Here is a 12,286-nt window from a genome sequence, read left to right on the forward strand (position 1 = left end):
CGCACGCGCACGCGGCCCTGAGCGAGGCGGGGCTGCTCCGGGGCTGGACAAGGAGGTGCTGGCGGAGTCCGGCTCGCAGCAGCCGCTGCTCCCCGGTGGTTCAGAGCCGCGCGAGCTGAGCGTTTCGCCTACAAAAGGATCTTCGGATCGGTTTCCCACTGCCGAATGTGAGCGGCGAACTCACGAAGAGTCGACTCCCTCTTCCCCTTGCTCTGGCTGCGTGAGGCTGAGGCTAGGGGACTCGGGCCTGCTAGGAGGGAAGCGGGTTAAGTGAAGGGGCCGATCGCCTGAGCGGCACGGGCCCCGCTGCGGGACCCGCCTGCGCCTGGGGCCGCTCCTCCAAACGTCTCGGGCTTCGAACTTCGCACATGCTGTTCCCTGGCCTAAGCCATCCCGTAGTGAACCTGAGTTCTTAATTTAAAAAGCCGCTTAGACAGTGGGCAGTGTCCAGCTAAAACACTATTGTATTTGTTTTCTTACGATAGGTTGCTTGAGCCAATGTGACTGGCTCTAGGAGGAAATAAATCACATCTGTCAAAAGAGCCTCGAGTCGAAGGATAGGAGAAACCTCGAATTTGGTGGGTGCTGACCAAGGCACCATGCAAGGTGTTAACTTTGCTTTAGGGGGTGACCTGGCTGGCTGCTGCAGTTGCCGTTAACAGCCACCGTATGGATGAGACTCCAGATCCACCTCCTCCTGCGTTCCTCAAAACAGGAAGATGGAGAACTACAGCGAGCTACTTCCCAGAGGGGCCGATGGCAAGCACTCCCTTCAAGGAAACTGGGGAAGTTGCCCGATTTTGATCGTTTCCATCCAAACACCCACCAGACAATATATACAATACACATTTCTAAATTAACAGCATTGGCAAAAACTGAAAATACTTGTATTTAAAGTTGATGACAGTATGAAAACAAGAAATCCGTCCGGGCGCGGTGGGTCACGCCTGTAACCCCAGCACTGATCACAAGGTCAGGAGTTCGAGACTAGCCTGGCTAACATGGTGAAACCCCCTTCTCTACAAAAATTGGCTGGGCGTGGTGGCGCGTGCCTGTAATCCCAGCTACTTGGGAGGCTGAGGCAGGAGAATAGCTTGAGCCCGGGAGGTGGAGGTTGCCGTGAGCAGAAATGGCACCACTGCACTCCAGCCTGGGCGACAGAGTAAGACTCTGTCCCCGCCCCACCCCACCCAAAAAAAAGAAAAAAAAAAAAGGAATCTTTTATGTTGTTGAGAGGGATGTTAATTAGTACCTTTATGGGGCAGTAATGTAACACTAAAATTTTTCGATGATTGTGCAATATTACTTCTGGGAACTTACCCTACAGAAATACTATAAAAAGTAATATGGACAAAAATCTTCACCGTATAAATTGGGTAAATGTCTTTTGGAAAACAAATCATGGCCTGGCCACACAATGGTATGAAAAGATGCCCGTGTAAAGTGAAAAAAAGCATCTTGTCGAACAATCTGCGTAGTATGACACCTTTATTGTGATAAATGATTCTGTGAAGGGATGTCTGGAAGCACATAACTGAACTATTAACAGCAGTTACCTCTGGGAAATAGGACAGGGATTTCAGCTTTTATTTTGGCCATAGACACATTATTTTGATTCTAAATTCATCATTTATTTACTAACTTAGCATTACTATTGAGTACCAAATATTTGCCAGGGTATTGTTCCTGGAATACAGTAATAATTCAGTTTAAAAAAATAAAATCTTTGGAGCTTACATTCAAGTGGGAAAAAACATGCAAATATAAACAACAAAGGTAAACCATATATAGTATGTTTAAAAGTACAAAAGAGAGCCGGGAGTACAAAATACAGCAGGGAGATGAGACAGGAATGCCCCAGTAGCTGCAGCTTTAGATAAGCCTCAGTGAGAATGACACTTCAGGAAAGAAATGAAGAGGCTAAAGAGCCTGAATGAAGAACATTTGGGTATGGCAAATAGTAAGTGCAAAGGCACTAAGGCCTGACCTGTTTTGGAGGCAGGGAGGACGGCAGGAGCGGGGTGAACACAGAGGTGATGGGTCAGAGAAGGGAGGAAAGGGGTGCTTCATGTTTTGCCCAGCATTGAAGGCTATTGTGGACTTTTGAGTGCCATGGTCGTCTATTGGAGAGTTCTGAGGGTTGGTGTGATCTGACTTGGATCTCAAGAACAACATTCTGGATTCAATGTTGAAAACAAATGGAAAAAAGGAGAGAGCAGGGGCAGAGGCAGCAAGCTCAGGAGAAACAGCGATTAAGTAAACAATGGGTTTACTTGTTCAGTTTTGAGACTTCTTTATGTAATCTAGATGCAACTCATTTATCAGAAACGTTTTGCAAATATTTTCTGCCACTCTACAGCTTGTCTTTTTGTTCTCCTTATGGTACCTTTCAAAGAGAAGTTCTCAATTTTGATAAAGTACAATTTATCGATTTTTCCTTCATGGATTGTGCTTTTGGTGTTGGATTTAAGAAATCTTTTCCTAACCCAAGGCTGAACACGTTTTCCTTGTTGTCTTCTAGAAATTATACAGTTTTGGGGAACTATAATCCATTTGGACTTTAATCTTTGCCAGTGTTAAGATATGGATCAATTTGTTTTTAATTTTGCATCTGATGCCCAATTATTCCAGCATCATTTTTTCAAGACCTTTGCACCTCTGTCAAAAATCAGTTGTCCACATACATGTTGGGTTATTTCTGGACTCTATTCTGTTCCATTAGACCAATGCACAGCCAGCAGAAGGGACTGATCCCAAAAACATATGAGTGAATGAAGAGGAGTACTGGGTATGAAGCTTCTCATCTTTAGGTGTATCCTAAAGAAGAGTTACTGAACAAACACAGAGAAGCAGAAAAACTCCGGCACTGTTATGTATGTGAAGAAAAGTTTCAAAATGATAACTAAACAATGTAAAATGAGGCAAAAAGGGGCCTCTACGTAGTGTTTACGTATGAGTGGTCTTAGAGAAGTGTGTGACTAAGTAGAACTAGATTGCAGAAGGCTGAAAGAGTAATGGCAGGGGGACCTACATATACCAAACAGTCACTAAGGAAGTGGCTAGGCCATCTCTCCCGGGTGAACCTTTCTCTGTGTTCCCCATGGCATTTTATTCATACCTCTGTAATACAATCTTTTGCTCATGTTTCTGTTCCATTCTGAGTTCCTTGAAGGGAGACATCATACCTCATTCAACTACAGTACTAAATACAGTGCTAGAAACAAAACAGACACCAAAATAAAAACATGGAGGAGGAGGGGAACGTTACCCTCTCAGCCCCTTGATACGTTAGTTCTCCTTATCACTACATGTTTGCAACAAGAGTAGCTATGAACTGTGGAGCAGAAGGGGGAAATTAATGGCCAGTTTCTGAACTTCACCATGCAATTTCCTTTGCTGAAAAATTTCAACTTCACAGATTAAAGATGTCTGTGGTTCAAATAGCATTTCCTCTATCACCCCTGCATTTAAAGTAAATAAAAATGCACTTGTTTGGGGGAAAACAATCATGGAAAAAATTCTGAACCTATAAACAAAGAAAAATTAGAAATAGTCTGAAGCAAAAGAATCTCCTCAGGGCACTCAGAAGGAAAAAAACATCATGCAAGTCTTTCCTTTTTATCTGGGACATATGGTCAAGTATGTACAATGGATTTGACTGGTTTTACTCTAAGTATTCAGCTGAAAGACAACCTTAGTGAAACTGACTTTCTGATCTCGTAGCAGACATGCAGAAGTGGGCAGTAGCTTGCTATTGCACAAAATGTGGGGCCTTACTCTTCCCAGTGAGGATGGTCTACAGTTCAAGTTAGGGAGACAGAAGGGGAGGGATGTGTCCTCTGCAACTATGCATTTAAATTTATACATAAAAGGGAGTCGCCACAGTCACATTTAACTGGAGTTGTTTTTCCTTCCTATTATATTAAAACATCTGGATTATCTATGCTGGCTAATAATGCATATTTCTGCAATCTTAAAGCAATCTTGCAATAACACAAAAACAAACAAAAAAACTAGACTACAACTAACATTCACTTTATTCAGTTTTGTCCTCTCAACTTAGAAGGCAACAAATGACCACATAAAAAAGGGAGCATTTCAGAATATATATACATAAAATTGGTCTGGGTACCCTAAGGTGTTTGCGTTGATAGAAAATTGACACCCCAAACTAAGTGTTCTACTTAGCTTCTACAATAGTTATTCCTAGACCTTAGTCATTACATTTTTATTTAAGGTACTATGTTACTTTCATGACTACAAAATGAGGCACTCATACAAAACAGGAATGAAAACATACATATACTGTCTTATCTTTATGTTGTATTAATGCCAAAGATATTGTCAGGGATTATTTTAAAGAAGCCCTTACTCATGATGGCTATTTTTAAAAATGGCACAGGACAGTAACAGGCTGAAAACACCTGGTTGAGGGGACAGATTAAGTAAATACAAGACAGCTTAACCAAGGAAGTCAGCAAATCTCCACAAATGAGGCTTTTAATAATACTTTAGTGGTAAGACATTTTAGTTGTTTTTTTTTTTTGATGGCTGAATAACATCCTAAAGAAGTATTTTAAATATAATCTTTTAATTTTACAATGTAGAAAACTTCTCACAGTAAGTAGAGAGCTTAGAGTACTCAACCCTGAAAATGAAAATAAGTAGCTAGCTTGGAAAGTTTTAAAAAGCGCCAGTGTTCTTATGGCACTACATTCTCCTGCACGTGTGCATGTGTTCACGCACATTCGCAAACGCAATACAATGTAGAAATGTCCAGTGTTTCTGTTTTGTTTTAAAGTCATCAATTCAACCTAAATTCAAGAATTACACTTTAATAGTGGCATTTTGCCAATACAGAAATGACGTATCTTGGATCAAATCATTTTAAGGAAAGTTATTCTATATTACTTGAATAAGGGAAAGAAAATACACAAGACAAGAATCCACAATAATAAGTTACATTAAATGTTGAAATAAAAATTACTTTTTGTTTACATCTGGAATTGAGATGGCCCATCTTCATTGTTTCTCCAGAGTACTAAGAGGGGGAAAAAATCACCTAAAAACATGGGAAGTTTTTTAAGGCTAGCTATACACAAACGTCACATTGGCATTTTTCTTCAGTTTTCATCTCAACTATTAGTACTAAATAGTTTAAAAATCAAACATAATTTACTAATAATGAACAACTGCACACTTCATACTATGACCGTTTGATAACTGGTCATGTAAAACTAACACCAAATGCTGATTTGTCTTCTATATATAAATAGTAAAAATAAAACAAAAAGGTCTTCTTTCCTAGTTAACCTTCTTGAAGGTTGTTTTAACCCAATATAAAATTAAGCAAAATTATAGTATAATTTAAAAAAAATTTATGTGAAGAAGGGCAGCAATACTAACATTTTCTGAACTATGGGTTTTCAATATTTAAAAGGCTCTTGGTTAAATACTAAAACCTGGATGCTACCCAAGCAAATATTATGCTGGAAAATGCTTTCCCTATGAAAATACTTATCTCATTGAAAACAACACGATAAAGTACAATTGAAAAACTAGGGGAGAATTCTTAAGTAAGACAATATAAATTACCTACCAGTAAAATGGAGGGCAATTTTTTGGCCATTCATATTGTTTGTTTACAAAACATTGATAAGATTCATTTAAAATTCTGTAGGATTAAGAATTTTTAACCTTTTGAAGTATCTGCCTAGGATCTCTTGCTGTTAAAACAGATATGTTCCAATGACTTTATACCAAGATCCACAAATTCTTTGAAAAATTAAAAAACAAAACAAAACAAAAAAACCCCAAAATTAATATAATCAAGTTGGCCAGGCGTGGTGGCTCACACCTATAATCCCAGCACTTTGGGAGCCCAAGGAGGACGGATCACCTGCGGTCAGGAGTTCCGAGACCAGCCTGGCCAACATGGTGAAACCCTATCTCTACTAAAATAACTAAAATAAGCCAGGCGTGGTGGCACGCACCTGTAGTACCAGCTACTTGGGAGGCTGAGGCAGGAGAATCGCTTGAACCTGGGAGGCAGAGGGTGCAGTGAGCCAGGATCGTGCCACTGCACTCCAGCCTGGGCAACAGAGTAAGACTCTGTCTCGGGGGCAAAAAAAAAAAAAAAAAAAATATATATATATATATATATATATATATATATATATATCAAGATATATATATATATCAAGATATATACATATATATATATCAAGTTATATGCTCAATTCAATAATAATGTTTTTCTCCCAAAGAGAGCAATTTAGAAATACACTATGACAGGCAGCATTATATTTTAAAATCCTAATTTTTTATAGTAGGACTAAATTTCTGAGTAAAGGTAGGGCTAACAAAGACCTTATTTCAAATGAGAGAAAAGGCTAAAGTGCCAAAGAGTATAACACTGAATCCTATGTCAAGCATTACTTCTGATACTGATTTTTTTTTTTTCCAATTTTGCCTAGGTTGGCCTCGAACGCATAGCCTCGCCTCCTTGTGTGCCAGGACAACCGGCCGGAGCCACCGCAGCTCCCGATACTGATGTTTTTAAAAATATGTTTTAAAGTAATTGCTTACCACTTAGGGAAAAAACTGTTGAAGTATAAAACAGCCAGAACACATTGCTCTTTATTTTGGTAGCTTATGTTTGGCTGACTTGCATATGTTAAAAAATTCTCAGATTTTAGTCTATGGATTTTAATACTATATGAAAATTCTTTTATAGTTTCTGAAGACCTATGTTATACACTTTGAGAACTTCTAAATTATCGTTCAAAAACAAACACTACCCTTACAATATACCTTTAGCATTAAACATTTAGATCATGTACCCAACCATTCTATTTTTCTAAACTTCTAACCTGAAGCTTTGGTTATGAGGGAAAACAAAGTTTGTAAGGGTTCAGTTCTCTGAGATTTTTCAGAATGTTTCCAATGAAATACATTCCTATGTTAAAAGGCCAGCTCAGCCAAGCTTCCTTCTGGACAAATAATGAATTGGTTTTATTTGAAGTTTTATTCTGTAAACAAAAAGCTTTGGAAACTTTGGGATTTCCTGATGAAAAGCTAGGAGAAATGCACACCTAGTCCTCAGCCAACGAGGCACTAACCAGCGAGACCAGATGTTCTAACCAGTCTTCTCTAATGCTGTCAATCTAAGACCACAACCACATCTATACTTCACAAGCATCTCAGAAGTCCTAAATCCAGTAAGATGCAGTACAGTTGGTGATGTCACTCTGAAAGATTTACGACCTTGCAGGACCTTTCGGCCACTGCTACAAAAAATAAAGAGATAGTTGTGTGTGGAAAAGAGAGGATGTGGGTGTGGGGTGGGGGGCTGACTAATGAAAATCTTCATTTGGACTTTTTTTCTCTAAGGATAGACATGCCCCTAACAATCACTGAAACCCAACTCCCAATGCTGATCACACTAGGAATATTAAATTATCAAAATTAAAAATAATTTCCTCACCTAGCACAAGATACTATACCATATTACAAACACAGACACATGAAAAAAAATCAGGCAGTAGAAAATGTACAACAGCTTTGGTGTTATACAAAATAACTTCCACAAACAACTAACAGTGAAGCATAAAGTTCATGTTTTCTTACCACAGACACTCCACTGCTGATTTCTACTTGTTTCCTTTAACGTTCTTGGTAAGGTCTGAATAGCCAAGAAAGAAAGAATGTACAGTTCCCTTAGTGAGAGCTGCTAGGACATCATGAACTGCGTTCCACAAGGCGTCACTGAAAAGTCTTGCCTGCGCACTACTGCTCTGTGGCACGTTTCCTGTCGAGATCACAGCAGGTCCAAAATAAAGTGACAACTAGATTTAATAAATTAATATACATTTTGTTTAAAGATGTACAATGCACATTCTGTTTAATCCAAGGTTTTAGGGTATCAAGGAACTTGTATTTACACATATACAAATCTCAGACAGCAGTAATGTCAGAAGATCCAGGGAGAACAGCAGAATCTTACACCGCTGCTCTCTGAATGCTGAGAACACAAGTCAAATACGTTTAACTTAAAAACAACGCTGAGAGATCACTGGGAAAAATCTCCAAAGAGAGAAGTCCACAAAAAGGACACGTAAAGGGGAAGGTCAAGTTGTTGAGACAACTACTTTATTCTTGGGATGACTGTGGAGGTGGTGGAGATGAGCCTTGTTTGCCAGATTTCCGTTCGTAGTTCACGAGTCGTTGACCCACAAGGTACCTAGGTTGCAAAAACAAGGTGGTTACTCTCTTGTATGAACTTACAGAGTAAAACATTCATATGTCTTTTTAAATCTAACTCCTACTTAAAACTCGTCAATGGTTGGGCAAGTCAAAGGGAGTCCCGAGTGAACACCTGTAAAGACTGACACATCTACCTAGGTATGGGTTTGTAGGAAGCTGCAGAAGCAGCACAGGCTGGAAGGCCTCCAATGCTGTGCAATGGAGGACATGCTTCAGTCAGTGGTTTAGGGGGTCTCAGAAACTCAGACCTGTGGAGGCCAGGAGGGATACAGTAAACTTATGCAGTGGATTTATCTGTTAAGGTTCAGATTTTATAAAACAACTTAGTGGGCAGATCTAAGGAGACAGACTAAAAACACGACCATCAGAAAGCTAGGAAGGGGCTGCGCGTGGTGGCTCACACCTGTAATCCCAGCACGTAGGGAGGGTGAGGCGAGTGGATCACCTGAGGTCAGGAGTTTCAGACCAGCCTGGCCAACATGGTGAAACCCCATCTCTACTAAAAATACAAAATTAGCTGGGTGTGTGTGGTCCCAGCTACTAGAGAGGCTGAGGCAGAAGAACTGCTTAAACCTGGGAGGTAGAGGTTGCAGTGAACTGAAATTGTGCCACTGCACTCCAGTCTGGGTGACAGAGTGTGACTCCGTCTCAAAAAAAAAAAAAAAAAAAAGGTAGGAAGGGATGAAAGTAAAACTGGAAGTTCTAGTTACAGAGAAGAAAGGAGAAATCAAAGGAGAAATTTCAGTGAAGTCAAAGGGAAGACAGCATTGCAGTGAGTGAGTGTGAGTGACAGGAGGTGGGAGAATATGGTTCAACAACAAAATGGCAAGTGTTCCTAACTTATGTATGTGATGAAAGGAGAAGGCAATGGCAAAGGCCACAGGGCTGCAGAAACAAGGCAGATGTTACTGTAGTTGGAGTGACAGGGCAGGAGATCCTACTCAAGGAGACAGACATCTCCAATGCCAGGGAAGGGCGACAGCTGCATCGAAGGCTCACTGAAGGCCTGCCTTACTTAATGTGAGCAGATGGCTTGCAGGCTGATCCCAAGAGGACAGCAGGGACAAAGCTGGAAAGCAACAAGCTGTAGGTGGCTGGGCACAAGTGTGAAGGGCACCCATTTGGAGGCAGAGATGCAGATCAGGGAGAATGTCCAGTAAAAGCCCACAGAGTTGAGTGAAGGAGACTGAGGGAGAGTGAAACCTGCACATGACAGGCTGTCAGGTAGCTTTCCTTCGTCCCTTTCCTCCATTTACTCATCAGTGAAATGAGACCGATAGTCCCACGCTGCAGCACTGTTTTTTTTTTTATTTTTTTATTTATTTATTTTTTTTTTTATTTTCAGTTTCTGGGCTTTTATTTTAGATTTAAATTTTGAGCATATTTAATTTGCTATAATCACGATTTTCATAGCATGTTTTCTCAAACCATAAGTATAATTTTAATACAACCAAGTGAATTAAAAATTTTCTTCCCCATAGAAGCATAAATATAATTTTAGAATGAAAGTAACTAATACTGGAGTCTATATGCAAAAAAGACCCTACCTTACATATGAATCCATAAACAATAGCCACGGTATATACACTTTTAATTGAAAATTCTGAAATCATTAATATTTCTATAAAGATATCCACTTAGTCTAATCAAATTCTCCTCTTAAACTATACTTTCCATAAACTGTTTTTTTTTTTTAAGTATGTCAAAGTGAGTCTCATGTATATAAAAAAAGAAGTCCTAAAAGTACTAGTTGAGCCCTGAATAAACTGGGTGAAATTTTCTACTATCATGCCCAACTATTACCATCTTTTTGAAACTTGATTTTTGCAATTCTTAGTAGAATTGCTTAATATGTACATTTGCCTTCTTTATATTTTTTCCACCATCACTTCTACCCAATTTGTATTTTTTTAATAATTCTATTTCCTCTCTTCTCCATACCAAATTGCAAATGGAAAATAGCTTACTCACTTCTTATTTTTAAATTTTAGTTTTTGTTTTCTAGGATTCCAAGTAACAAACATCCAAATGACCTTCTCCTCTGTAATGTTTTCTCATTATAAGCTCTGAAAAGGCTGCATGATAGACAAAGTGGCTCATTTTAGAAATCCCTATCATCTGGCAAAATTCTGTAGCTTCTGGCAATATATTTCTTTCCTGGTTATAGATTCTTGTGTTTTGAATTTCTCATTGAATTGGCTACTCAAACATAGAAATCATTTGTTAATGATGTAATGTCTTCTCTCAGCTTTTATCTTCACTGCTGTTTGCTGTCTCTTGATGATGACATGTTAATACCCAATAGATTAATTGCAACAAACACCTATACTCAAATAACTAAGTAAAAATAATTTTTCTTGTTATGTCCATGAAAAGTGCTTCAAAATAAAAATCCACAAGACTGACAGTGCAGAACATTTTTCTCAAATCATAGGCGGATCTTGGAGGTCTAGTTTCCCGTAGATGCTGTAACCAATTACCACAACTTCAGTAATTTACACAAATTTATCTTATAGTTCTGGAGGCAGAAGTTCAAAAGAAGCCTTAAGAGACTAAAACCAAGATGTCCTTAGGTCTGGTTCCTTCTGGAGGCTCCAGGGGAGATTCTTCCAGCTTTCACTTCTAGAGTCTGCTGACATTCCTTGGCTCCTGGCTACATCACTTCAATCTCTGCTTCCATGGTCACATACTCTTCTACTATAGTCCAATTTCCTTCCTGCCTCTTATAAGGATGCTTGTGATTACATTTAGGGGATGCTCAGATAATCCAGGACAATCTCTCCATCTCAAGATCCTTAACTTAATGACGTGTGCCAAGTCCCTTTGGCTAGATAATTATTCATAGGTCCCAGGGATTAGGACATGGATGTAAGGGGTGAGGGCAGGGCTGTTATTCAGAACACTGCACGGAGGAGGAAGACTGTGTAGCAAAGAGTCTAATTGATTTACTCAGGAACAGTGGAGTTCTGCTGAGGGATCTAGGATTTGAAAGTACTAGAGTTTGTTTTTATTTACCACGGAGATATTTTCCCCTTATTCTGCATAAATAATTTTGAAAACTTGCTATATTAAATTTCATCTATTCCACTAAAATGTCTGGTAATCACATCAAGCCTTTAGATTATTCAAATCCTTCCCCAGCCCCCAGGAAAACACTAAGTCATGAAACAGAAAAACAGAAGGTATGATAATAATAGTAATAACAGTTAAATCAGTGGTCTAATCCAGATTTTATTTTTTAATACATTTCTTTTGGTGTTAATATGGGTTACTATGTGATCTTATCATTTGCTAGTGATTATTACTTACTAGGTAAGAACAATGTGTAAAATATGTCTATTACTCAAAAGAACAATTGTAAAATGCAGCACTGTTTTAAGAAAGGGAAAGTGTATGAAGCCCGGTGACAAAGGCTTAGCATGTTGTAAGGGCTCACTGTGGGAACTCTTACTTTTCACCAATACCTTCTCTACCTTGACTTTTATCTATCACTTTTCTGTAAATGCACACAAGCCTAAGGAAATATTTTGGCAGCTTAATATGTCACTTTTTTAAAAGTACGCTAATCTTACTGCATCTTTATCCATAATGTCACTGTTTTATTCCTTTTCTTTTGTCTTACCTTCTTTTCTTGAAGTTAGCCATTCCTTACCCCACTGTTCCCCAACCAACCACTGATTTTAAAACTTTGAGAATTTTGTAAATATTTTAAACAGTGAAGGCTGAGCAATATCTACTAAAATATACACAGCACTACCTGGCACACAGTAATGACTAAATAGCAAGATACACTAAAAATATGGTCAGCATTATGGCAATGACAAAGTAAGTAAATAAAAAGCATACAGAAACCAAGTTAAATTGTACAAGTCCAAAGAGTAATTCAGTGCCAGAGAAAGGAGACTCTGAACCCAACTCCCTCTCTTCCACCACCACTCACTCTCTCATACTCAAGCCCACCACACACACACATACTCTCTCTCACACGCACACACACACTCACTCACTCTTAGCACCTCCC

At 39.0% G+C, this 12,286-nt stretch overlaps 1 protein-coding gene and 1 long non-coding RNA gene across 2 annotated transcripts in view; one reads left to right on the forward strand and one right to left on the reverse strand.

Annotated features, from left to right (window-relative positions):
* Window positions 1-3: 3 nt before the first annotated feature.
* On the forward strand, window positions 4-5,091 carry LOC129528079 (uncharacterized). Its single transcript, XR_008673270.2, has 2 exons — window positions 4-167; window positions 486-5,091. It is a non-coding gene; the product is annotated as an uncharacterized lncRNA (long non-coding RNA).
* A 2,745-nt stretch (window positions 5,092-7,836) lies between these two features.
* Window positions 7,837-12,286, reverse strand: part of MARCHF6 (membrane associated ring-CH-type finger 6) — an 82,923-nt gene continuing 78,473 nt past the window's right edge. The window contains exon 26 of the mRNA XM_004059033.5: window positions 7,837-8,242. Coding sequence (XP_004059081.1) covers window positions 8,152-8,242 — 91 coding nt within the window. The 3' untranslated portion in view covers window positions 7,837-8,151. The remainder of the gene's footprint in view (window positions 8,243-12,286) is intronic.

Source organism: Gorilla gorilla, chromosome 19 (assembly GCF_029281585.2).
Source record: "Gorilla gorilla gorilla isolate KB3781 chromosome 19, NHGRI_mGorGor1-v2.1_pri, whole genome shotgun sequence".
NCBI lineage: Eukaryota > Metazoa > Chordata > Mammalia > Primates > Hominidae > Gorilla > Gorilla gorilla.